Source organism: Manacus candei, unplaced genomic scaffold (genome assembly GCF_025592945.1).
Source record: "Manacus candei isolate 608988 ecotype Guabito, Panama unplaced genomic scaffold, ASM2559294v1 h1tg000076l, whole genome shotgun sequence".
Classification (NCBI taxonomy): Eukaryota; Metazoa; Chordata; class Aves; order Passeriformes; family Pipridae; genus Manacus; species Manacus candei.
In genome coordinates this window covers 2,689,527-2,716,960 of record NW_026138124.1, presented here as the reverse complement: position 1 = coordinate 2,716,960, position 27,434 = coordinate 2,689,527, and the positions used below count along the sequence as shown (strand labels likewise).

The following is a 27,434-nucleotide window of genomic DNA, read 5'->3' as shown; positions in this document are numbered from 1 at the left end:
TATTGTGCTCTGGCAGGAAATGAGCGTTTGGGTTTCTTGGAGCAGCTTTACTATTCCCAATCTTCCAAAGACCAGGAGCTTGCAAGGAAAGAAGCACAGACTTATACAGACTTGGGAATTAAGGCTGTGGATGATGAGGTGCTCCAGCACATGCTCAGATCTGGCTGAATCCAAGTGCTTCCCAAATCTTATCCCTTGGAGAAGGTCCACTCCCAGTGGATGCACATGTAGGGGGGTCACTGAGGTTTGGGGGTTAGTTACAAACTCTTGCCATAAGCAGCTAAATAGTGCAGTGGTTGGTGTTAAACAACTGCTCTGGGTGGACAATGGATAGACAGATGAATGGATTCATTCCCAGGTCACATTTGCCAGTAGTGCTGCAAGTCCTGTGTGTCCAGAGGCAGCTGATACTCCCAGTTTTCTGCACGAGAGAAACCTGAGCACAACAGTCTCTGAACCCTCTCCCACCACAGCCTGGTCCTGGTTTAGTGCTAGTTAATAACCAGCCTGGAAGTGGTTCTGGAAGCTTTTTGTTGGGACAGGTCTTTGTTTGGGTCAGCTGACCCTCTCCCAGCAAGAGAACTGGGATCCTCTTTGTGAATTTGGATCCTCTTTGTGCAAAACTGGATCCTCTTTGTGTGAATCTGGATCCTCTTTGTGCGAAACTGGATCCTCTTTGTCATTCTGGATCCTCTTTGTGTGAATCTGGGTCCTCTTTTTGTGAAACTGGATCCTCCCTGTGAATCCAGATCCTCACTGTACATCTGGATCCTCCTCTAAAGCTGGGCCATCCTATGTGCTTGAAGACACTTTTCCAAGGAAATTAATAGCCCTGAATGTTTGCAGTGGGGAAGTGCTTGGAGTGTGCCTTGGTTGGAATCTTACACTGAGATCCACCTCAATTTATAGGAGAGTTATGGGTGCCCTCATCTCTTTAATTACCTTCTGCTCGTTTATACGTGTTGGTGGCTCCAGTTCTCAGAGCTCCCAGGGAACTTTCTGCAGGAACCATCAGCTCTTGCTTTTAAAAACCCAACCCTCACCAGATGTCTAAAAGCCTATTTTATAGGAGAGGACTCCCATATTTACTGGGAGTAATTAATTGTCCCGTTAAAAACCCTAAATGTTTTGGCATTTCATTAATAATACGTAACCAAGAGGCTGTTTGGAGTGTGTTACTTTGTTAAATCCGCTGTAAAAATGGTCATTATTGATAGATTTCATGTTTATAATTACTCCTGGGTGACGCCCTGGGCCTGTTATGAATAATCCATTGTATATTGTTTTCGGAACTGGGATGTTTGCTCAGCGTGCTGGGGGTGCCAGGAATCGCTGCTGCTGCTGCCTCCCTGCCTGATTTATGTCTGGGAAGGGAACTGGACACGAGTAAATGAACAGAAGCTCAGAAAACTCCCCTCCAGACACAGTCAATAAGCAAACAGCAGTCGTGAGTGGAGGAGAAAAGCAGGGCAGGGAAATGTGTGAAGGGGGTGCACAAGAACATTTCCTCCCGGCCTGGCCGTGCTCTTCGGCTCAGCTAAAAGCTCAGGGAGGCTTTTTTTTCCCCTCCCTGCCAACAAAGAGCACCATCAGTTAGTTCTTTGCGATCTTCTCGTGTTCTGCTCAGAAAAACACGAGCCAGAAAGAGAGAAAGCCGAGCTTTTTGTGTTTGAGCAGCCAGGACAGCAGGGGGGGTCGGTGTGACGGGCTGGGAGGTGCGGGGTGATGGCACAAAGCCTCTCCTGCACCTCTGCCCTCAGCTGGTCGCTCATTGAAACCTCTCAGTGTCGACTTTGTCATTCCCCCGTTCCCGGAGTGCTGGGGGAGCCGATTGCAGCCTCCCCAGGGGCAAAGGTTCCACTCCCAAACCGATTCTTTTCGTGTTTCCAGGTGAATTATGAGAAGGGGGAAAGAGAGGAAGGTTTGGAGGGTTTTGTTGTGTGGAAGAGGAAGGTTTGGAGGGTTTTGGTTTGTGGAAGGGAGGAAGGTTTGGAAATTTTCTGCAGGAGAGGAGAGATGAGCACAACAGTCTCTGAACCCCCTCTCACCACAGCCTGGCCCTGGTTTAGTGCTAGTTAATAACCAGCCTGGTGCTTCTGGAAGCTTCTTGTTGGGACAGGTCTTTGGGTCAGTTGACCCTCTCCCAGCAAGAGAACTGGGATCCTCTTTTTGTGGAGTTGGATCCTCTTTTTGTGGAGTTGGATCCTCTTTGTGAATCTGGATCCTCTTTTTGTGAATCTGGATCCTCTTTTTGTGAATCTGGATCCTCTTTTTGTGGATTTGGATCCTCTTTTTGTGTATCTGGATCCTCTTTTCTGTATCTGGATCCTCTTTTGTGTATTTGGATCCTCTTTTTGTGGATTTGGATCCTCTTTGTGTGGATCTGGATCCTCTTTTTGTGAATCTGGATCCTCTTTTGTGTATCTGGATCATCTTTTTGTGGATCTGGATCCTCTTTGTGAATCTGGATCCTCTTTTAAAACTGGGCTCTCCTATGAGTTGCAGGCTGCCAGGGAGCCCCCGGGTGGGCACAGGGTGGGCATCACTCCCCTTGCAGTATTACCTGGACAATTTGGGCAGAGAAGATGAAATCCAGGTGAGGTGGAAGTGCTGAGGGAGCTGGAAGGTCCAGGAGCTGCCCGTGTTCTGCTCTCAGCCCCTCAGCAGCTCCAGCTTCACAGACTCCTGGTTTTTAAGGCCCAGGAGGAATGTCAGAAATGTGGAAAACAATCGATCCCAAGCTGTTCTCACCCTGTTAACTCCAACACCTGCTTGTGCTTGGCTGAAGTGCATCTTCCACGAGGCATCAGGGCTTGTCTGGGACCAGACAGGACGTGTCACTCCCTCTGCTCGTTTGTTCCAGTGCTTAATCACCTTTGCCATTAAAAACTCGGCCTTAATTTCCAATTTGCACGTTTGCAGCCTTCAGCTTCCCACCACAGGAGCCCTGCAGTGGGACATTTTAGAGCTGTTTTTTTTTAGCCTGGGTTGGTTTTCTCTCATCAACTCTTCCCTCCTGAAATGGTCTTTTTTTTGGAAGCCCCTGGGTGATGGGCACCACGTTGGGATGGACACCATGGGCCTGTTGTCTTGTGGAGGAGCTGGACCCACAGGAGGGAACAGGACACACTGCAGCCTCCCCAGGGAGAAAAGTTATCCCCAGGGATAAAAGTTTCATTTCCAAACTCATTTTTTCATGTCTCCAGGTGAATTATTAGAGAGAGGAAGAGAGGAAGCTTTGGAGATTTTTATTGTCTGGAAGAGAGGAAGATTTGGAGATTTTTGTTGCCCCCTTTTTTTTTTTTTTTTTTTTTACTTTTTAATATCAGCTCAGAGGCTTCTTCCAAACCAACTGTGATTTATATGAAGATGTAATTTTGGACTAACCTTGGCTAAACACAGCTGGGGGCAGTAGCATCAGCAGCTGCATCTCAGTGACAGAAAGTGGGAGAGGGCTGCAAAAAGTTGAGGATGAGTTTGGGAGCTAAGAGGAGCCTGGGGAAAAGGATGAAATGCTGGTGAGTGGGTTATGATGGTTCTTTAATTAGATTTAAGCCCATCTGGGGAGGGAAAGGGGTCTTTATCCCTGGAGATGCAGAGCTATCAGGTCCTTGCAGCCCTTTCCTCCTGGCAGTTTAAGCTGAGGATGAGCCCAGGCCACAGTTAAAAACACCAAACAACAGCTCTGGTTTAAAGCTGTCCCACTGTGTCCTCACATGTTCAGCTGGCAGAAGGAGATGTGTGTGTTTTATACTTGACCTGGCATCCTCAGCTCTCCCTTTCTGCCAGGATCCAAAGGCAGATGTGAAGCATCACTTGTTTAGTGACGTGATGTCTTTTAAAGTGACCTTCCTCTTCTTTTTCCTTCCGAATTTACTGCAGAAGGTGGGGGAAGGAGGGAGGGGAAGAAACCAGCACAAAATCTTCTGAAGCTCCTGTTGCTTTGTAGTCCTTGAACCTGGAGGTTGGTGGCTCCTGAAGTGCCTTACATTACATTAGACTTGTCACTCAGATCTTGTTTTCTGCGTTTCAGAAGGTGTTTTGTTTTGGTTTTTGGGGTTTTTTTCTCAGTTCCATCCTTGAATGCTGAAAACTGTCTGTTTGTAAAGCCTTTTTTACTCAGTGATCACTTCATTGCTGGTATGTGCCAGCAACAGCTCCAATTTCTTGGTCATTGCCTGAACCAGGGGAATATTTTCCTGGTCTTATGCCAATAAATAATCAGATCCAGCCCAAATGCCACATGCAGGAGGATGAGGGCACTGGGTCTGTGAAGGGTCAGGGCTGAAAGTGTCCCCAGGGGCCAGTTTTAATCTGTACCTGCATCACCCCCAGCAGCTGAGCAGTGAACCTCACACGTGTGTGATCCCTGTAAAAGGGATGAAATGAATCTGGATGGGTTAATTTGCTGAAAGCCCCGTGTGTGTCCGTGCTGGTTCCAGCTTTTCCAGCCATCCCTGCTCCCAGACAGTGGGAGCACTCCTGTTTCACAGAAAAACTCTTGCAGAGGCAGCTTTAGGGCTCACCTGCACTCACAGCCCCACGACTTTGCATCACAGTCTGAGGAAATTTGGCCTCCAAAAGTGGCCCAGGGTGTTTATTGCTCTGTGACCAACTGGGAGCAGGGAGGCTCTTGCCTTTCTCTCCCTGCAGTAGATCTGTTTATACACAGCCCAAATGTGCTTTTCCATGTTTTTTGGGGGGTTTTGATACCAATAAAGATTGATATCAACAGTCAGAAAATACAAACTTCCTCAAAGGTTTTCCTCCCTGGGAGGTTCTATTTTAGGGCTTTCTTTTAAGGCTCTCTATGCACCAGATCTTATTTTTCCCCATCCCAAGGCACCTTCCAAGGCCCCCTTTTATTGGATTTGGAGCTGCAGATCAAACCATCTGCCTGAGCCCTCAGCCCTGTATCTCTTTACACACCTGAGCTGACACTGATTAAAACAAGAGTCTGCATTTTATTGCAGCAGCTGAAACCTTCACACCTTCCAGAGCTCTGCATCCTCAGAGCTCTGCATCCTCAGAGCTCCTCCCAGTGCCAAAAGGAGCCTCTTTGAGCCCTTCAGGCTTTTCCTGTGGCAGCTTGGGCTCATGCTGCATTTGAGGTGCCAAGTTTGTGTACAAAATAAATTAAAAAAAATTGAAAAAAAATCTTTAAAGCTATTGTTGGCAACAGGGAATGCAGGTGATAAGGGACAAAGTGACTTAGGGCTCTTCCTAGCAGAGGGATGTTGCCAAAGCCACGTGTCTGCAGTGAAGCACTTGAGTTGTCTTCCCTTAACTATATTGGCTACAAACACGGATATTTAGTCCAGCTCAGTCTCTCCTAAGCCAGAGATTAATCCATGACCTTGGAGAGAGGGAAAGGACTAGTGCATGGACAGCAACAAATGGAAAATGGAGCAGGAATAGTGATGGGGAGCCGGTGGTGTCCCCTGGCTGGTGTGCCCTGCCCAGAGCAGGGAGGATCAAAGAGCCCAGGAATTTCCCAGGTGATGCTCAGGGCTCTGTTTGCTCTGCCCTTCCCCCTGGATCAAGGTGGATATCACACAGAAGATAATGGCAGTGCTCCAGCCCCGGGGAAAAGGGGATCCTCTCCTCAGAAGTCACTGCTCTTCTTTGCTTTACGTGTTGAAATGTTGCTGTGCCCAGGGAGAAGCATCTTTAACACCAGTACTTCATTTGATGAATTTTTAAAGGGTTTGAAAGTGAGCTGAGGGATTTTACAGCTACTCTCTTTCCAGCTTCCCAACCATCTGGTTGCTTCACAGATTTTCTATGGATTCCTGTATTTCTTGCAGCCCGTTTCCCTAAGAAAACAAAGCTTTTGCTGTTGTGCTGCTCGTGTGTGTTTGTCCACCCATATCCCTGTGTTTCCCTGCATTTCCAGCTGCAACTTTCTGCCAGATCTGTGGGAGAGATGGAAATCTCAGTTTTCCCCTCATCCCACGTTTCCATCATTTCTGTTTGACACCCTGTGGGGATGGTCAACATCCAGCCTGGGGAGCTGCTGGCCCAGGTTGTTACAACCTCCTGGGACCCCCAGAATTCCAGCTGAATAAAGGCAAATCCACAATACTGGGCAGGTGGGACACCCAAACAGTTGTGTGTTATCTGCTTGGGCATGTTAAACCAAGAGGCTAAACCAGGATCAGCTCCTGGACATCATTTTGTGCTGCACTTAGGAGGGAGTTTAACAAGAAACCTTTTCCAAATTGGTAACTCCCAAGGGAGATCCAGGATAAATACAAATTAATCCTGATCCCATCTCGTTGATGATGCTTGAGCTAAACCTTCCAGTTGAATGTTCGTGTGGATTTTGGGTCTGGAAGCCTTTTTAGAAAGCTGGGGAAGGATGCAAACCATGAGGAGACATGTGAGCAGCGTGGAGATGTCTTTTTTTCTTTTATCCTGATGGCAAATTGCTTATGAACACCTTCTGAAACTTCCCAAATGTGGCTGTGCCGAGAGGCAGGAGCGGGGCTGGCAGAGCATTCCGGGGATGGAACCTGCTGGGGAGCTTGGCACAGGCACTGCAACCTTGGCAAGGTACCATGGTAACGTCTCCAGACACATGTTTATGGGTTCTTTGAGGCCTTTTTGGTTAAATGTCAATGTTTTCATGAGATTATTCGAGGAGATTTCACTGCTCCAGAATCCCACTCTGCCTTTCGGGTTGAGAGTTGCTCTGTGGAAAATCACAGAGCCCCAGACTCACAGAATCCCAGGATGTGCTGAGCTGGGAGGGACCCCCAAGGAGCATCCAGTCCAACCCTCAGCCCTGCACAGGCCCAGCCCCAAGAGTCCCCCCCTGTGCCCCAGAGGATCAGCCAAACCCTCCCTGAGCTCTGGCAGCCTTGGGGCTGTGCCCACTGCCCTGGGGAGCCTGGGCAGTGCCCAACCAGCCTCTGGGGGAAGAACCTTTGGCTGAGATCCAACCTGAGCCTGCCCTGACACAGCTCCAGCCATTCCCTGGGGGCTGTCCCTGGTCCCCACAGAGAAGATGTGTCTGTCCTGACTGCTCAGAGATGGAGAGCAAAGCTCAGGATTCAGTTTTTGTACAGCTCTGGGAATGGGGCAGGAGCTGAGGGCCATCTGCCCTAGTCCCATTCAGGACATCTGCCCTGCTCCCAGCCAGGGGAGAGGAAAATTACTGCAAATTTAACACATTGGAGAGGCAGAAACCCTTTGGCTCATTGCAGTCCAGCACCGAGCCCTGGGCAGGGCATCACCCCAGTGTGGGCTGGATCCCATCAGCACCAGGTCACTCGTGCTCTGAGCTTACCCAGGGCCTCACCACGTGAAGGTTTCTGTGTTTCCAGCATGGACATTTTGGTGAAATTCAAAATGAGCCTTTCACAGTATCCCAGACTGGTTTGGGTTGGAAGGAACCTCACAGCTCCTCCAGCTCCACCCCCTGCCATGGGCAGGGACACCTTCCCCTACACAGGGTTCCTCCAAGGCCTTGAACACTTCCAGTGATGGGGGTTCCAGCCTGGACTGATCTGGCTGTGCTAGGACAGGTCTTTTTTTCCAGACAGGCATCAGGCACCCACACATTCCCCTGAAGCTTTACACGGATTTCAATCTCGAGTGCTTTGCAAAACCTGGTGCTGTGTTTCACGAGCTCTCCCACAGCCCACCCTCCCTGTGCCCCTTTTTGCTGTTTTCTCCCCCCTTTCAGGCCTGTTTTTGGCCTCAGGCTCCTCTCTGCAGGTTGCTGAGCGTGTCTGAGGTGCAGCTGCACATCCTTGTTGGACACCCAGCACAGGAGCTGCTGCTGGTCCAGTTCTGAGCATCCCTCGTTCAAACTGGAGGCAAGTTGAGAGCTGTTGAATTCCAGCAGCTCTGCAGGTTTTCTGTGGAATGATATTAGATTTTTAAAAATACTAATACATACCTGGGTGGTAGAATTGAATCCTGGATTTCTCTCCCCAGGGTCTCCTCCAGCACTAAAACACATTCCTGGATCCCAGGGAGCTGATTTTAAACACTCCAGCCCTCAGGGGAGATGCAGTGTCATTTTTTTTTTTTTTTTACTGCTTGTAGAAGCAGAGGCAGGGAAAGTGATTTCAGAAATGCTTTAGTGAACTGAACTCCAGGGTTTGCTGCTGCTCCAGCACTGGGGAAGCTCAGGGAGGGAGCACAACCCCGGGCTGGGGCAGGGGGGTGCTGGGTCTGTGCCCAGCCCCACGGGCTCAGCACACTCTGGGTTTGCAGTGCAAGCCCATCCCCGTGGTGGATTTAAACCCCTTTCATTCAACAGGGTTTTGAAAACCCTGTTGATGGATGTTGTGATTTTTGGGGTTGTCCTGTGCAGGGCTCGATGGTCTTTGGGGGAATATTCGGTGATTCCCTGGGGTGTTTTTCAAGAGAAAACAGGGATCTGGCATTCCCTGAATACTTTGTGGTGGGCCTGGAAACTAAGGAAGGTAAAATTCCCACCTTAGTGCTGAGAAAAATATGTCAGAGCCAGCAAGAGATCCCAAGGAAACACATTAATTGGCAAGTGCTGGGAAATTACAGATGTGCTTAATGAAAAAGAAAACCTTGTTTACGGTTTCTAATGTGCTGCTGAAGGAACTGGCTCCCAAATAAAAATACTTAAAGTTACGATTAGGATTTATTTACATAATTACTGCCAGAGAAATTCCAGGGACGTGCTGAGCAGTGCAAGAGAAGCCTCATGGCTTTTCCTCTTTGCTTCCCAGTGTCTCCAGGTTATTTTGCTCTTGGGGAGTCTCTTGAAGCTGTTCCTGACTCAGTGAGGCAAGGAGGCATTTGTTACAAAATTAATTCATATATATGTGGATATAGATTTGTTTTATTGACTGTGGTAGGAACATATGGCTGAGTAAGAGCCAGATCATCCTTGTAATTGGAGTGCTGGCTGGAGAAGGATTCAGGAGGTGGCACTTATGGCAAGGCAAGGATGTTCCATGGCTACAGCAAGGATGCCCTTGGAGTTTGTTTCCAAGGGGCTGTGACCCCCAGGGACATGAGGGGGTTGTGCCAAAGCATAAATTGATATTAATGGTGGGTTTCAAACCGTGCCCAGGGTGTCCTGGCCACCTTCCAGCCCCTGCAGAGCCCCTGGGCCGGATCCCAGGGGATGTTGGTGTGGCTCTGCTGATTTATATCCACTGGAAACATGGAACAGAAAGGCCCACAATGGGTTTGTGCTGCCTGGATCCAGCCAAGGGGATGACAAATCTCCCTCTTAATATTTCAATTGACTTTGGCAAACTTGCCTCTTTCTTGTGTATCCTAAATCAATGTGTAAGTGCTGCTGACAGTAATTCCCACTTTTGTCTGTGCAGATGGCTGCCCTTCACTCTGCTGCCGTGTTTATACCTGCGAAGTTTGCAAACACTCTGCTGCTCCAGCCTCCTGTTGAGCAGTATTTTTCCTTCCCTGTCATAGTTGGGAGGTGAAAATGTTCTTTGTTGGGCCCTGCCCGAATGGGAATTTTCTTCTTTCTTCTTCTCACTGAAGTCTGGAGCCCAGGAACTGGTGGTGACGAGCACCTCGCTCGGGGAGGGTGCCCTGGGTGGGGGGTTAAACCACCTCAGGGGCCTGGAAGCTCCAGAGCAGGGTCTGAGAGATGGTCTCCAGGCTCTTGCAGGGCTTTGAAAGTTGTGCTGCTGGATCTAGTTGGGGATGTTGCATTTCTGGGATTGTCCAAGGCCAGGTTGGACAGGGCTTGGAGCAGCCCGGTCTAGGGGAAGGTGTCCCTGCCCATGGCAGGGGAGTAGAACAAGATGAGCTCTAAGGTCTTTCCAGCCCAAACCATTCTATAATTCCATGATCTTATGGAATCTTTTCAAATTTTTTAATTGCATGTCAGTGCAGACCCCCGTGCACTATGAAACTATTACCAAGAAGCAAATCTGGAGGCTGAAAGCTGCCATAAGAGTGCTAGAGAGTCCTCTTTTCCTGCTGCTCTGTCTCTGCTCACTCTTCTTCATCACCAGGAAGCAGCAGCTGCATTTCTGTTTGTTTAGCTCCTCTCTCAGACACTCAATCAAACCTGCAGCCCATCAGTCACGCGCCAACCTCGCCGGGGATGCTTCGGCCCAGCTACTCCCTCAAGGCACACACTGCTGTTGTACCATTCCAGTAAAACAGGGCCAAATCACTCCAACCAACCATTCTTTTCCCTTTCCTCTCGTTCCCAGGGAGAAGATGCCATTCCACCATGTGACAGCTGGCTTGTTGTACAAGGGCAACTACCTGAACCGCTCGCTCTCCGCCGGCAGCGACAGCGAACAGCTCGCCAACATCTCTGTGGAGGAGCTGGATGGTGAGCAAATCCGGGGGGTTTCCCAAGTTGCTTTTCCAAATTCACCTTTTCCATGGTGTTGTCACCAGGTGTTCTCCCTGTGGAGGGAGGAGGAAGGGATGGCTCAGCAGGTCGTGCACAGGGAAAAGGTCCCCGAGCGGGGAGAGCCGGGGAGGGATTTTAGGCTCGGATTTCGTCCTTCTGAGAGGCAAGAAGGACAAAGTCAGGAAGTCAAGAAGGCAGCTTTTTGAGACAGGAAGGCTGCATTTTATGGGCAAAAGTGCAAGAGAAAATTTAGGCTAATGTGTGTTGCAAAGATGCTCTTAGCTTTCCTGGAACCTGCAGAGCTGAGTCTGTCCCTTCCAAGTCGTCTCGTTTGCTTTGTGGCCTTTCAGCAGTGAGGATTCTCTGTGTCTCAATATAACAAGATGCATGGAGGCAGCTTGTGGCTTAAGAAGCTGGGAAGGGCTTTAAAAGTCCCTTTCACAGGTCAGTGATTGGGAGCACAGACTGGCCTCAGGCTGGCAAAGGCCATCAGGAGGGTTATCCACATCTGCTGCCTGTAGGATCCCATCATTTTCTCCCTGGAAGCTGGCTGTTGCTAATCCCTCCTGCCCTGCAGACAGGATGTGTGGCCAGGTAGACTCCCAGTCTGGTTTGTGGGGGGAAGGTCTCCTTTGTAGATGATTTGTGGCTCCCCAGGGTCATTTCTAAGCAAAAGTTAATATTGTGGACAGCTGGGCTTTGAGTGCTGTGGAACAAACTGAAGCTCTTGGGTTGCTTCCCAGTGGACATTTGGTACAAGCCATGATCATAATGAGTGGCCTCGATGGAGAACTCCAGGAGGAAATGATCAGGGGAAGGGTGCAAGGGGGAAATGGTCCTTCCAGGGCAGGCTGGAGGAAGTTTGGCAAACATTTCTTCTCACCCTCCCCCTCTTCACGTGTGCTTTTGTAAATCAGAGCTCGGTTTACAAGCCTTTGGATTTGGGTTTGTGAGCTTTGCATTAACTTATCTTTGGTACAAACAGGGTTTTCTCCTCCCTAGTGAGTGAGAAGGCAGCTCAGGGGAGAGATGCAACACGAGGAACCCCTTTCAGGGCAGCTCAGCTCAGACCTCAGGACTGCCCAGGGCCTGTCCTGGGCTCCTCTGGGGCACAGGAGCTTGGCTTGAAGATTGAAGTTCAGCTGAACTGAGGTGACTCAGCTTCTCTGCGTCCTAGAGATGCCAAGCTGTGTTGCAGGTGAAGCTTTGCTGTTGTCCCTGTGACAGGAGGTGGGATCAGGTCCTGCAATTCATTCCAAACACAGACAACGAGGGGGTTTTTGGTTATGCCAACCCTGGTCAGAGCACAGCTGCTGTAACTGGGATTTGCAGACAACTGTCAAGAGCTGATCCAAGGGGTGGTGTTTGGTCAAAGGTTGCACTCAGTGATCTTCAAAGTCTTTTGCAACCTTAATAATTCCATGATTCCATGACTCTATGAAGTGGCATCAGGGCTGGAACCCACTGTCAGGGCTGGGACACACTGTCAGGGCTGGAACCAGCTGTCAGGGCTGGAACCCACTGTCAGGGCTGGAACCCACTGTCAGGGCTGGGACACATTGTCAGGGCTGGAACCCACTGCCAGGACTGGGACACGCTGTCAGGACTGGGACACACTGTCAGGGCTCGGACACATTGTCAGGGCTGGAACCCACTGCCAGGACTGGGACACGCTGTCAGGACTGGGACACACTGTCAGGGCTGGGACACATTGTCAGGGCTCGGACACATTGTCAGGGCTGGAATCCACTGTCAGGGCTGGGACACACTGCCAGGGCTGGGACACTGCCAGGGCTGGGACACACTGCCAGGGCTGGGACACACTGCCAGGGCTGGGACATGCTGTCAGGGCCATCCCATCCCACTGGGGATACTCGTCCCTGGTTTTTCTCCCTGCTGTGTGCACAGAGGTGACCTGTGGCTGGCCGTGGGAGGGCAGCCCAGCTCATCTCCATCCTTCCCGTGCCCCCTGACCCTGCCGGACTCTGCAGGCTCCGCAAACCCTCTGCCATCCCTTTGCCCTGCGGGGTGGGAGCAGCGGCTGCGGGAGAAGAGCCCCACCTTCCCCAGCACTCCAGAGGCTGCGGAGCGCGGCTCATCTCCCTTAATTAAGGCAAATGAAGCGAGTTAGGTGTGCAGGAGCTGCCCGAGTCGCTGTTAATGCCAGTCCCGCTCCCATCCAGCGCCGCCGGTGCCCCATTAGCGCCGAGCTCCGAGCGGGAGGGTTCGTTCAGCTCCGGGCACAAAGAGCATCCCCCTCGTTCTCCGGCAGATTTAACTAATCAGCCTTTTATTTCCTGCCTGTTAAGCACGGGGCTCCCTGCTAGAATTCAGCCAGATTATTTTCCTGCCAGCCCTGTGCTCCACAAGCCCCTCTTTTCGAGGGCTTTGTGGCTCTGCCAGGAGGACGTGCCCCGGTTCTGAGGAGAGCTCAACCTCGGGCCGTTTTTTTCCACCTGCAAACACAGAAGTGACACCAAATTGATTCGTGTCTGCTGAAGGCAGAGCAGCATAAGAAGCTGCAGAGAGTTTTGTGTGTGCCAGCCAGCAGCACACAGCCTCTGGAATTTATGTTTAACATTAAGGCAGCATCTCTGTCTTGCTGTGCTTTGTCACTAATACCAGATCAGTGCCTGGGTGTGCTGGTAATTGGGGAAGGTACCACTGTTCACTGCCCAACCTGAAACAGAATTAGTCTTTCTGCCTTTAAGCATAAACTGTCAGAGGGTGAGTAACAAAATGTTCTTCCTTGAGAAGTTAATGTCAGGGTATGGGAGCTCTGTGGATATATCAAGCTGTGATAGCTCGATGCCAATAACATATTTGCATTTAATCTTACAGGGTTGGGAAAGAGATGCCAAAATTCTCCTTGGTTTCTTTTTCAATGAGATTTTGCTCCTGAGGGAGTTCCAGCCTATTGAGAAATTCCAGTCACACATATTAAATTATGAAAGGTTTGAAGCTGGGGAAGTCAGTGGGAATTTTCTGTAATGTTCCCTCTGCGCTCGGGGCTCCAACAAGTGCCTGATCTGCTGGGGTTTTTCCAGCAGATTTTTTTTGTTTTCCATGTCTAGCATTGCCTGTCTCAGCACTTGGGGAAGGATTTCTGGAATTGTGGGCTCTGGGATGCTGCAGGATCTGTGCAGCCTGAATGGAATACAGGCTGGAATACAGCCTGTCTCCCTGCAGTGAATACTGAGTTCTCCCTGTTTGCAGCCTGAGGGTGATGGGTGAGGGATAATATGGAGATCAGGGAATGAAAAAATAGTTCTGGCTTCAAGTAATGTAAGAGAAAAGGAGTCCAGGTTTTGGGATGGACACCCAGTGTGCTTAAGGTGCTGCTCTTCCTCTTCCCTGACTGGTTTTTCAAAGAAATATTTCGAATCATGGAACAGGTCGGGTTGGAAGGGACCTTAAAACTCATCCAGTCCCACCCCCTGCCAGGGACAGGGACAGGGACACCTTCCACTAGCCCATGTTGCTCCAAGCCCTGTCCAACCTGGCCTTGGACACTTCCAGGGATGGAGCAGCCACAGCTTCTCTTGGAATTCCACCCCAGCCCCCACCACCCTCACAGGCAAGAATTCCTTCCCAATATCCCATCTAACTCTGGCAGTGGGAAGCCATTGCCCCTTGTCCTGTCCCTCCATCCTTGTCCCAAGTCCCTTTCCAGCTCTCCTGGAGCCCCTTTAGGCCCTGGAAGGGGCTCTCAGGTCTCCCAGAGCTTTCTCTTCTCCAGGCTGAACAATCCCAATTTTCCCAGCCTGTCTCCATAGGTGAGGTCCTCTTACCAACTCCAGACTTACTCCAACAATTCCATGTCCCTCCTTCGTTGGGGGCACCAGAACTGCCCACACTATTCCAGGTGGGATCCAACGAGAGCAGACTAAGTTTTCCCCTCTGAAAACTTCCCAGACTTCCATCAGCCATCTGTCAACTTGAACTGGGCTCTGGTTTTTTTCCATCCTGCTTTAAACACAGTTCTGGCAGCCAGGGAAGAGGCTGGAGAGATAACAGGTCACTGCTGATGCCTCTTCTATTCCGAGCAGCCACGCTGCTATTTGTGGTTCTCTTTGTGGCTCTGTAGTAGTGTGAGGGTGTTTAGGAGCTGTCACCGCCACAGAAGGGGAATTAACTTGCACAAAGCCATATTAGGAGCTCCTTAACTTTGTTAGCAGCCACCAAATGACGAAGCTGGAAGTGGCAGCACATCCATAACCTGCCTCTGAGGGGCTGCAAAGCACGGCGGGGTTTGGATCGGAGTTGTCGCCGTGTGCTCAGAGGTTTCTGGGCATGAGATTGTAAATCAAGGCTGGGAGGGGCTGGTTTTCTACATTAAGGCTGGGAGGGGCTGGTTTACATATAGATTCCCTGGCTGCTGTTGGGTGACATGGAACTGTGGCGTGGTTTGTGCCGACTCTGCCGTTTCCACGTCCCTCCTCAAACCACCGCCCGTCCTCACGTTGGGAGTATTTTTAATAAAAAAAGTGGTGGATGGAAATAATCATGTCAAGCTTGAGTCATCCACCTCCATAGGCACTATCTAAAGGGTATTGTCAAGAGGCAAAAACATTCCCATAGCAGGAATGTGATAAATATCACCTGAAGGGAGGCACACGCATGAGAAGCAGGCTTTGCAAAAAGTGCCTGGGAGATGTGAACCAGCCAGTGCCTTGCAGAGAAACCCCAAAGCTGAACCACAGCAGCAGCTGTTTGTCCAGAAAGACATCGAGAGAAATCCTTACCTGCCCCAGATTCCTTTGAAATCAGCAGGAAGAAATGGTGCTGCAGGACAGCTCTTGGCATCTGGGGCTGCAGGTCATGCAGCTCCTGCCCCGGGAGGTGGGTCTGGGGTGTCTGTAAGGGTTTTTCTAGGCTGGGAGAGGTGTTTTTTTGGCTTGAAGGTTGAGCTGCATCTCCAGTTTTGCCTGCCTGAACTGGAGATGTCAGCAGAGCAGCACGTGGAATGGGGCAGAGCTGCTGCCTGCAGGAGCTTGGGGTGCAGCAGCTCCAAGGCAGGAACGTGGACATTCCTCAGCAAGAGGCTGTTCTGTCATTGTGGATTTTACACCACCTTGCAGGATGTGCTTTACTTGGTTTCTGCTTCTTCCCAGTAACTTCCCTTTTGTCACCTCCAGCAGCTCTTTCCTGGGCTTCTGTGTAGAAGAGAACCATGAGCAGCTCCAGAGTACCCTGGGAAACAGTTCTTGAAATAATTTAAAGGTCATGGTTAAATGCTGCCCCACATGGAGTTTAGATTAGCAGTTCTCTCCTGCTTGCCAAGAACACAGGCAGTGCCAAGTGGCTCAAGGTGTGTGGGGGCTGCAGCAGGTTCTGGAGCCCCAGCAGCAGGACCAGAAGGGCAGTCATGGGGCTGGTGACACTCTGGGTCCCTGCTGGGGACACACTCCAGGTGAAATGGCCCCACAGCAGTGCCATCCTAACCCTGCCTCTGGAAATAAGGCCAAAATCAGGGCTGCACATCCGAGATGATGGTCCTTGGATGTTGTATGTCCTGGGAAGGGAGCCTGCCCGAGCTCCAGGAGAGTTTGGCTGATCCTCTGGGGCACTGGGTGTGCCTCCTGGGGATGGGGCTGTGCAGGGCTGAGGGTTGGACTCTGATCCTTGGGGGTCCCTTCCAGCTCAGCACGTTCTGTGACTCTGTGACTCTGTGATTCTGTCGTGCTGTGACTGTGATTTGATGATTCTGTGACTCGGTGATTTGGTGATTCTGTGATTCTGCGACTGTGATTCTGTGGTTCTGTGATTTGGTGACTCTCTGATTCTGTGATTCCATGACTCTGTGATTCCATGATTCTGTGATTCCATGATTCTGTGGTTCTGTGATTTGGCGATTCTGGTTCTGTGACTCTGTAATTCTGTGATTTGGTGACTGATTCTGTGGTTCTCTGTGACTCTGTGATCCTGTGGTTCTGTCACTCTGTGATTCTATGACCTGGTGATTCTGTGGTTCTGTGATTCTGTGGTTCTATGATTTAGTGACTGTGATTCTGTGGTTCTATGATTTAGTGACTGTGATTCTGTGGTTCTCTGATTCTGTGATTCTGTGACTGTGATTCTATGATTCTATGATTCTGTGGTTCTGTGGTTCTGTGATTTGGTGACTCTGTGATCCCATGACTCTGTGTTTCTGTGTTTCTGTGGTTGTGGTTCTGTCACTCAGGGATCCCGCAGAGCTCTGTCCCCAGGCACTCTCGTTTGGGGGTTGTTATTTAGCACAAACCTGTGAGCTGTGAGGATTGTGGCTCATCCAGACCCTCGTTCTCTCCTGTGTCACCAGGCAGGTTTGATCCCAGTCCCTTGCCCTGGAGAGCTGGGGCTGTTGTGCAGCTCCTCATCTCTCTCTCCGGGTGTTGATTTTTCTCCAGCTCTGTGTTTCCAGCAGGGATTTCAATCCTGCTGATGGCACAGCACAGAAGGGACAGGGGCAGGCAGGTCCCCTCCAGCCTCCCCAGCCAGCTGGCTGTGCCCTGTGGGGACCAGAGTGATTATCTGTGCTGTCCCAGGTGAGATCAAGCCGTGTTTTGGAAAAGGAATGTGCTCCAGGAGGGAAACCCAGGGGAGAGGGGAATTAGTCACTTGACTGAGTCATGGAGCAGCAACAGGCTGAGTCTGCTCTGCTCAGCTTTGTGTCCATGGGAAGGGGAAAAAACGCTTGGAAAAGGGGAAGGAGGAAGGAAGAAAGGCATGGAAGGAAGGGAAGGAAGGGAAAGAAGGAAAGAAGGGAAGGAAGGAAGAAGGGAGGAAGGAAGGAAAGAAAGGAAAGAAGGAAGGAAGGAAAGGAAAGAAGGAAAGGAAGGAAAAGAGAAGGGAAGAAGGGAGGATATTTTCCTGGGCCAGCAGACATGCCAAGGTGCAGGAGCACTGGGATACAGCTCCCCTGGGATGCTCTGCACATGCTCTCCAGGTCCATGCTCAGTGTAAGGACTGCCTGTTAATGAAGTGGATGGAAGTGCATAAAGCTCATTTTCTCTTTTGCAGCAGTTTTTTTTTAAGGAGAGGTTTATCCAGTGTCACTGCTGTGAGTGGCCATGGCTGGCAGTGGAATTATTTATGTCTTCTACTGGGCTTTGATAGTGTTTCGTGTCTCTGAATATAAAATTGCAGCATCACCGTGCAGAGTCTGGTGTGGACAGGAGCAGCTGTGCCTCTCACTTCTGCTCAGCTCCTTCTGCTGATTTTCCAGCTCCATATTTTAATTACAGTGTGGGTTTCCTTGGGACTTGGGAGTTTGAGCTATGAAACAGTAAAATGAGAAAATCTGGTGCAATATTAATATTCTTAGAACCAGAGAATCCCGGAATGGTTTGGTTGGAAGGGACATTAAAGCTCATCTTGTTCCACCACCTGCCATGGGCAGGGACACCTTCCACTAGCCCAGGTTGCTCCAACCTGGCCTTGGACACTTCCAGGGATGGGGCAGCCACAGCTTCTCTGGGCAACCTGTGCCAGGGTCTCCCCACCCTCCCAGTAAATTCTGCAGAGTATTATTTTATTCCAAGGGTCCCACTTGCTCCAGGCAGTTCCTGTCCAGTGGAGTTGCTGATGGAGGGGGGGGGTACCTGTCCCAGGCCATGTCTTCAGCCCTGCTGAGGTTTAAGGAATCCCCCAAGGCAGAGCTTTGTAGTTCCCATTCCCTGAGGTCTGTCCCAGCCTCACTGGAAGTTTCCAGATGTCAGGATTGCTGAGTGAAGCCCCTGCCCAGTGCAGCTGGGAGGGCTCTGTTCTCCTGAGCTCCCTTTGGGAATGTTTCCCCTGGGGCAGCGAGGTCCTGGGAGCCCCATCCATCCATCCATCCACCCATCCACCCATCCATCCACCATCCATCCACCCATCCATCCATCCATCCACCCATCCATCCATCCATCCATCCATCCATCCATCCACCATCCATCCACCCATCCATCCATCCATCCACCCATCCATCCATCCATCCATCCATCCATCCATCCATCCACCATCCATCCACCCATCCATCCATCCATCCATCCATCCATCCATCCATCCACCCATCCATCCATCCATCCATCCATCCACCATCCAGCCCCACCATCCAGCCCCACCATCACCAACCTGCCACTCCCAGCCTCCAGGAAAGCTTTTTTTTTCCCCTGGAATCAGCATCACTTCCCACCCCAAACAGTGTTTGAACACCCAAGGTGTCTGAGCACAGGGAGCTCCGGCTCCTCCAGGTTTCATGGAGAGGAGGAACCATGTCAGGAGGGTCTGAGCTGCTGCAGGGACCCCCAGGGTTTTAGGATGAGCTCTGAGGTTTCTCCAGCACTAGGGATTTTCAGCAGGAAGGTGGCAGAAAACTGGATGGGGGGGAAACTCCAGAACTGAAAGTACCTCCACCCTCCAGTGCTTTGCATCAAGCCCCACACAAGGTGCCAATACTTTGATTACCCAGGGGGACAAACATTTTTTCGGGTTCAGCCTTGGGAAGGGCTTGCAGAGGCTCTGCTTCCACTTTTCCAGCCCCCTCTGCCAAGGAGAAACGTGTCACCTGGACTCCCTGCCCCCAAAATCCGAGAACAGGCATCAGCACCATCTCCAAGGAAAGAGTCCTTGCAGCAAGAGAGTATAAATAAAATGAGATTGGCTGCCAACAAATTAGAATTACAGGGACACCATCTGGACAACAATTAGAGAGATTGTTTGAACTCCAGCTCTGCTGACACAGTGATGGGAACGGGCTGGTGGATGTTCAGACATCCCTGGGCAGGGCTCGTTGGAGTGGAGAAGGAGCCTCTTTGAGCTGGAAGAAGTTGGTTTGGGGGCCTTCATGCAGCTCCTTCCAGCTCTGCTGGGTTTGTCTCCCTCAGCAGAGACACTGGCCCGGAATTGTGCTGGGCTGAGGCTCCTCACTCTGGTGGGATGAGCTGAGAACCTGCAGTGCCTCAGGCCATGGGAATGGAGCACATTCCCATCAAGAGCTAAACAGGCTTTAAAAGGCACTTAAATCTCGCTGTGACACTTTTATCCAAATTTTAATACAGATTTTTAATTTTTTATGCAAGCTGCTGGGCTGGGTCATTAATTTTACAAGTTCCTTCAATCCCTTGCCTCAAAACCTTTGGTTTCAGCAAGTGGCTGCTGCTCTAGGGAGTGTTTCTGGGTGGACTCAGGGGTCTCATCCTTATTGCTCTGCCAATATTCCCCCATTGCCCTGTGTGTGGGAGGAGGTGGGACATAAGGAATGACAGACACCCTGGGGTTGGAAGCAGAAGAGCCTGGATGCCTCTGGCTCCCTCGTTTTCCAGCTGGAGGCACAGGAAAGCTGTGGATCCAGGCAGGTGTTGGACACTGGCTGCACACCCAGCATTGCTGAGAACATCATTCCCAGCAAGCTCCTTTGAGATGCCAGTCTGGCCAGAGCATCTTTCCTTGGAAAAGGGACACATCAAGTGCTGACCAAGCTTTGGGACTTCTGGGGCTGAGCAGGGCTGGCAGTGCCACAGGAACAGAGACTTTTGGGAAGTGTCCCAAAAGAGAGCTGATGGTGCTTCCTTTCTGAATCCCAGGACACTGGGGAAACTGAGGGCTGGACTCCATGATCCTTGTGGGTCCCTTCCAGCTCAGCATCTTCTGGGATCCTGGGAAAGCTCAGCACTGCAGAAGCCACAGCAGCTCTGGAGAGCCAAAATCCCTCTGCTGAGCCACTTCTTCTCCTTTAACTGCCCAGCCAGAGGCACAGGCCTGGACTCTGCCCTGGATTTTAGACATCCCTTGGTGGCCCTGAGTGCTGAGCAAACATCTCCCCAGTTATTTCAGCTCTGGGGCCTCTCTAGCAGCTCTGGGCTCAGGGCTTGGAGAAGGGCTGGAGAAGCTGCCACTGGAGTATGCTGGAAGATGGATGGTGAATCCCAGACTCCCAGCAGTGCAGCCCTGGGTGCCAAGCACGGGGGCAGGATGGAGTTGAGGGTCCTGTGGGTGCTGCCAGGTCCCTGTGTGGTCACACCCAGTGTCTCACTGTCAGCACTGGGCTGTGCAGCTCCAGCCTTTCATTTGATAGAAGTGAGGGTTTGGAGGTTGTTGTGATGCTCTGCCTGCTGTGAATGTGCCCTTTTCGGGATGCTGGACTGTCAGATGTCCCTCTGAGCTGTGGACACACATATTTTAGCCAGGCTGGGCAAGTTCACTGTGTCTTTCAGCACTTCAGCTTTAATCAACTCACAGCAAAGCTGAATCGATTCCCTTGGCTCTGTCGGAGCAGCCAACTCACCAAAGTGCAAACACCTGCAAAAAGCCTCTGTTCTGCACTGCATTCTGCAGAGGGACAGTCAGAAAACAGGTTTTCTCCCTAAATAATGAGGTTTGGGTACTGGATCACAGAATATTCTGAGTTGGAAGGGACCCACAAAGATCACGGAGTCCATTCACTTCAGAGTTGGACTCAGAATATTCTGTGATCTAACACATAAAAGTCATTATTTAGGGGGAAAGCCTGGTTCTGAATGTTCCTCTCTATGGAGAAGCAGGAGGCCAGATATCTGTCTGTGATCCTTCCCTGGGATGTTTTGGGATCACTGATCCCTTTGTGCCTCAGTTTACCTGGGATCTATTTGTGGGATGTTCTGGCCATCAGTGATCCTTTTGTGCCTCAGTTTATCTGGGATCTATTTGTGGGATGTTTTGGGGTCACTGACCCCTTTGTGCCTCAGTTTCCCTGGGATCTATTTACGGAGTGTTTTGGGATCACTGATCCCTTTGTGCCTCAGTTTCCCTGGGATCCATTTGTGGGGTGTTTGGGGCTCACTGATCCCTTTGTGCCTGAATTTCCCTGGCAGGAGCAATGCTTGGGAATGGGAAGGAGAGCATTTGAGCCCCCCCAGCTTTGGGTGAAGCATCCCCTGAGCAGTGGCTTTCCCCCCTCCCCGTGTCCCTGTGCCCGTGGTCACACCGTGCCTGTTGGTGCCCCAGGAGGGGCTGGCACACCAGGGCACTGCCCTGGCACGGGGCTGCTGCAGGAATGACAGGGAGGAAACCCCAGTGATCCGGGGAGGGTTTCACCTGCCTCTTTTGAAGGTATTTTTTCCAGTGCCACTGGAGCAGAGCTGTGCCAAGGTCAGTGCTCCCAGCCCTGGGCTGGCTGGCAGGGCACCTGCTCCAGGCAGGATCCTGCTGCTCTCCTGGGCAGTGCCCACCACCCACAGGGCCCTCTGTGCTCTGCTCTGCTCCCTGTCCTCTTGTCCCTGGGTATGAAAGTGCATTTAGTGCCCTGAGGACGAGGCCAGTGGCTTGGCAGAGTGAGAACTCACCTAGCAGGGTGTGAGTGCAGCTGAGGGAGGACAGGAATGCCAGGAATTAAACCAGCAGACCTGGCTGTCCTCTCCCTCCAGCTGGAAATCTCTGCTTCCCACTTTCCCTGGCCCAGAAGTGGGTCCTGAGACCATCCCAGCCCCAGCTGAGACGAGAAGTAAGTACAAAATCTGGGATTACTAAATGAGCTGTGGTCCCTCCCGGGGTTTGCACTGGGTGGTCTCCAAAAGAGTCAGAGCTGGGGAAGGCAGGAGGAGAGGAGGGGAGGGACGTGGGGCTGTGCCCAGTGAGCCAGGGCAGGATGGGAGGGATGGCAGGATGGAGGGCACACTTTGGAGCTGCAGAGGAGGTGGGATGATGGGCAGCTGCCTCCAGAGCAGGATTTGCTGTTCCTGGAGCATAAATGACGGGCAGCTGGAGCCACGTGCAGCCACTGACTGGCACCTCAGGCCCCTGGGGCTGCAGCCACCAGAGGGGCACAGGGCAGGAGCCCAGCAGGGAAGTGCTGCTTTTGCAGCTCCACTGGCTTTGGTGACTCCAAAGAGGATCAGAGTGAACCCTCTGAAGTCAGGCTGAGCTCCTGCCTGCCCGTGCACACAGAGGGGTGCTGGGGGTGCTGTGCAGGGCTGCAGGGACCCCTCAGGGGTGGGGCTGCTCCTGAAAACACCAGGGAGGCACAGAGGGAGGTCACCCTTTGCTGTCCTGCTCTGCCTGCCCACCAGGGCCGTGTCCAGGAGCCCGGGGATGCAGCAGAGCTCCCGCAGGAGGCAGAGCTGTGGTTACCAAACACTCTGTGCCAGCCCTGCCACTGCAGCACGGGGTGCAGGGCTGCTCTCACTGCAGTTCCTCAGCCTGATGCCAATCTGGCTCGGGTTGTGCACTCTCCAAATGAGATGAGTTAAAGCTGGGCTGGAGTTTGGCAGACTAAGGGCAGCCCAAGGTCCTGCTGGTCCCTCCTCACTGGGTGATGCTGCTCCAGGCAGGCAGGGGGGGCTCAGGCAGGGGCTCTGTGGGCACCCTGGGGGGAGTTTTGGAGGCTGAGCTGAGCCAAGACCTTGGGCTGTGCCTTGGTGTCCTCTTCATCTCCGCTCTGATCCAGCCAGGAGGATAAAAGGGAGGGACTGTGGTGTGCTGGGACCAGCAGCAGGACCTGGGTGAGCATCACGACCCAAAATGAGCTGTGACAGGAGATCCTGGACCTCAGTGTCCTCAGGGACAACGTTCCCAAAGTCCTGGCACCCTTCAACAGTGGGAAAAGCAGATGGGATCAAACATCCCTCTGGATTTGGAGTGGGTTTGACTGAGTTGCTCAGACCTGAGGTGTCACAGGCAACACTGAGACCCCTTGCAGCAACACCCACGAGATAAGTGAGAGCAAGAAAAGATAACTTCCAGAAATGTTTGGAATTTTCAATCTTTAGTATTGCACCAAGTCTTTCTTAAAATGTTTCCTCTTTTTTTGATAACAATTTCGGAAAAAAAAAGAAAGAAAACCCCAAAGCTCTGGTAGTGAAAGATATTTGTGTTTTGTTAGGATGTCTTTTGAGAGAAGTCTCCCTTTCTAAATAAGCCATTAGAACACGAGCCTGTTAGAAACATGTGGGATGAGGCAGTATTTTGTATTTTAGGATTATTCTTTGGGGCAATTTGTGTTTAATTTGTTAGGAAACACAAATCTCATTACTTTTCTTTCAACTAAACCCAATCCAGGGCCTGAGATTCTGGGAATAGGTTTGGCTGGGGAGGGGGAAGAACTGTGGCCGTGGAACTGATTGTAATTGCTGTTACTTCCTGAAGGTAAAAAAGATTTTGAAGCATTTTTTTTCCCCCTCAGCAATTCTTCGTGTTTGCACATCAGGAGTAAATTGTGCTTTGAGGGGACACAGTAATTTCTGCCTTTGAAATGTGAAACTGTGTTTGCCAACGTGTCTGAGGGCTGAAATGTCCATCACAACGACTTAAATGCAGCTTGTCACCTGCTTTGTAAATTCGATTCCAGAGTTGCAGAAGGGAAAATGAGAAAATACAGGGTTGGAGGGTATCACCAAAACCCTGTTCTGTCCTGCTTTGCCCCTCGGGGGAGGTGGAAGCGAGATGGGCTCAGGTTTCCCTCTCTAAAAGCACCAGGAGTAACAACATCCCTGGTTGCACAGGAGGGAAGAACCAAGTCTGCACCTCAGGGAGGGTTCACAACCAAGTCTGGACCTCAGGGAGGGTTCACAACAAAGTCTGCACCTCAGGGCGGGTTCACAACCAAGTCTGGACCTCAGGGAGGGTTCACAGCCCCAGGACAGGCACTGCTCCCACATTCAGGGATTTTTCAGTTCACTAGAGTTAAAAAACCCAATAAAAAGAGGGAAAAAAACAAGTAGGGGGACCCATTTCAATTTAAACCAAATCAGCACATTCGAATTTTTGCATTTTTTCTGCCACGAATCAGAAGCTGGAGGGGGGGGGGGGGAAACCCCAAACATCTGTTCCAAAACAAAGTGTTTCATTTTGAGTTTGAGCTTTTTAACTTATCCCTGTTCTGAAGGTGTGGCAAATGTGTGGATTTTGGCTGGAAAAGTCAGACACTTCCACTGAAAGAGTCAAACCCAAACATTTCCTTGCAGCAGCAGCCCGGCCGTGTGTCCCGTGCAGCTGCTGGAGCTGATGAGGTGTCTCGGAGAGGCTCCCTCTGTGTTTTTTGCTGAAAGCACTTCAGGAGACACATTGTCTGGTGGTGTTGGCCAAGCCAAGGAGGAGGGTTGGGCAGGGATCTCGTCCTGACCAAGTGGCAGAGGATCCCCGGAGTGGAGGGGTCAGAACTGAGTCACCCCGAGGTTTTGTGTCCTCGGGGTCTGGTTCCTGCACTGCCACTGTCCTACAAGGGCTCTAATTGCTCTGGGGATGAGCTGAGCTGGGGCTGCTGGCAAAGCCACAGGGAACACAGGGACAGAACCCAGGGAATGGCTGGAGCTGTGTCAGGGCAGGCTCAGGTTGGATCTCAGGCAAAGGTTCTTCCCCCAGAGGCTGGTTGGGCACTGCCCAGGCTCCCCAGGGCAGTGGGCACAGCCCCAAGGCTGCCAGAGCTCAGGGAGGGTTTGGCTGATCCTCTGGGGCACAGGGGGTGACTCTTGGGGCTGGGCCTGTGCAGGGCTGAGGGTTGGACTCCAGGATCCTTGGGGGTCCCTCCTAGCTCAGCACATTCTGGGATTCCAGCCCAGCGCTGCTTCTGAGCAGTAAAAATATCCAAGGTTTGCTTTGGATGGAGATGCAGAAAAGACACTTCCCCCTGCCCACCCCACTCTGGGTCTGTTAAAGGGGTTAGGGCAGCTAATGGCTTCTTCAGGGCTCATTCCAGTTGCCTTCCAGGCTGGTTTCTCAATAGCTTTCCTTTGCTGTATTCCCCATCTTCTCTTTTGTCTCACTCTCATTTTTCACAATAAAAAGGGAATATATGAGCCGAGGAGATGGAAGCAAAGCAAATAAAGAGGCTGCTTAAATACAGGGTTCTGGAGGGACTTTCTGGCTTTTCCTCAGGCTTCCCTGCTGTCCTGCACTGAGGTCTGGTGGTTTTTTATGTTTCTGTTTTGATAAATAGCAAACAGGAGACGTGCTTTGATTCTTTTCGCTCAGGGTAAGACTCAGGTGTCCCTTTAGGGGGAGGAGGTCACAGCAAAAATGCACAAGGAGATTGGATTAGACAAGCAGCCTCACACTTAAAAAGCTGCTGATCATTACTTTTGGGGATTTAGAGAGGATTTTTTGGGAGTGTTCAGTTTGTTGCCTCACTGTAACAGTGCAGCAGGTCAGGGAATGGGTGATGTGATCCCTGAATTTCCTCATGCACAGAGAAAGCACCCATGGAGTGTTTCCTGGGAGGCAGAAGGGTTGGTGTCCTTCTCCTTGCTCAGCCCATGGAAGAGCTGCTTCCAGCTTGGAAAGGGACTTGTTGTCTCCAAAACAAAACATGCTTTTTTTGCAAATGTGAAATTCTGAGCCCACTGCTAGAAGGAGCAAAATTCCCATGGACAGAGCTGGGCTTCACCCTCTGATGCTGAAAGAATCCCATAACTGGGTAATCTCCATTTCTCTCTCTGAAGGAAGGGGTTTTAGGACCAATCCTAGAGGAAGTTTCATCCTCACAGCCCGAGTTTCAGCTTCCTTGGTGCTGGAATTCTGGACATCCCATCTCCTCAGGGGGTGTTTTTTGGGGATGTGTCCACCTGAGCTAACACTGGCATCTCTTACCTGCTGCCTGAGAAGGACCTGCACAGAACCAGTGCCATCCCAGTGTGAGTGGGCCAGCCCAAGGCTGGTGGGGGTGTTCAGACTGGGAATGAGGATGATGGAAAAGAGGCTCTTTTGAACCTCAGTCCTTTGGGTAATTACCAGGGTGATAATTGATGTGGTTCATTAGCAATCAGCTTTCTGCCTTCCCACTCACCTTGTCCTGCACTTGCTCACAAGGCCTCTGAGGCTTCCATGGGATGAGAGCAACACAAATTCACAGAGGGGGCTAAAAAGTGGAACTCTGAGGCAGGAGGGCCATGGAATGTCTGGTTTAGCCCCAAAACAGAATAAACAAGCAGGTTTGATGACCTTTTTTTTGACATTTTCTTCCCACCCGTGCAGGGAGACACTTTCTGCATCTCCACTGTGGCCTCAGCTCTGATGGAGTTTTCCCATGACCTTGGTGGGAGCAGGACCATTTCTGGCCACCCCAAGGGCTAACACAGACCTTACCCTCAAGGAAGGGAGAAACCCTGCTGTGGTTCATGCTGTGGGCACAGTTTTCCTCACCTGAAGAACTCATTGAGACTTCTCTAACCCCTGGTCTTCTGTTGTCCATGGAGACAGCTGGGAATTCTAAAGGATGACCCTTGGGAGCCCCAGGGAGCGAGTCAACCTGTGCAGCTCTTTCCAGAGGGACCCTGAGCCTCCACTGGAGTTATGTGGGATAATGCTGGACAGCTGTGCCAAGCCTTTATGGATGTCAGCACAGCGTGTGTAGGAATGTTGGAGCCATAAATACTTGGTGAGGGTTGCAGTGACTTTTTCATTTTAGTGGGAAAAGCAGAATGTGGCAGCCAGAAAAAAACACGGCCCAAAAATAGTAGGAGCCCTTTTGGGAAGAGGAAATGTTATTCCACTAAAAGCAGCCACCCCAATTAAATGGGAGCCTTTAAAGAAGGGAATAGCTAATTACCTAGATAAGGACGAGGCAGACTCTTGCACATGGCAAACAGCTTTATTGGGGAACTCTTCGCTCTCTACATATGTCCAAGATGATTTATTTTCTTGCCACAAGCCCAAAATTGCCTGTGCTTTGTAAATATTGTGGTTGATGACTGTAAAGATTTCCGATGAGATCAAGTTGGAAAGAGTCATCTGGTCAACCACAGTCACCAGGACTGGGGAATCTCATTAATGGGTTTGGGGGCACGGCCAGGCCTTGTTTTAAAACAACCACCAGCACTGGGAACCCCCCCTGGTGTGTGGTGACCTGGGGTGACTCTGCTGGAACAGAAGATTTTTAGAAGCAGGTTTGTTTTACAGCTTCTAACTGTGAGAGAAGGGGGATACATTGATTTTCCAAGGGGGAAGTGGCTCATGGCTTTGCTGGTGTCACGTGTTGAGGAGGATGGTGATGGTGGTAACAAATGAGGAGATGGGAAGAAACGACCAGGGGAGGTTTTAGGTTGGACATTCGGAAACATTTCTTCATGGAAAGGGTGGTCAGGCCCTGGCACAGCTGCCCAGGGGAGTCACCACCCCTGGAAGTGTTAAAAAACATGTGGCTGTGGCACTTGGGGACATGGGTCAGTGGTGG

The 27,434-nt window shown here is 51.0% G+C and overlaps 1 protein-coding gene and 1 long non-coding RNA gene across 6 annotated transcripts in view; both read left to right on the top strand.

The window, feature by feature from the left end:
- The window catches only part of CALN1 (calneuron 1), a 173,125-nt gene that overhangs the window by 34,486 nt on the left and 111,205 nt on the right, over window positions 1-27,434 (top strand). For all 5 annotated transcript variants that reach the window (XM_051809613.1, XM_051809612.1, XM_051809616.1 and 2 more), the window contains one exon: window positions 10,185-10,309. In XM_051809613.1, coding sequence (XP_051665573.1) covers window positions 10,185-10,309 — 125 coding nt within the window. The remainder of the gene's footprint in view (window positions 1-10,184; window positions 10,310-27,434) is intronic.
- LOC127480932 (uncharacterized) lies at window positions 16,478-17,459 on the top strand. The gene is made up of 3 exons (XR_007908054.1): window positions 16,478-16,638; window positions 16,737-16,860; window positions 17,336-17,459. It is a non-coding gene; the product is annotated as an uncharacterized LOC127480932 (long non-coding RNA).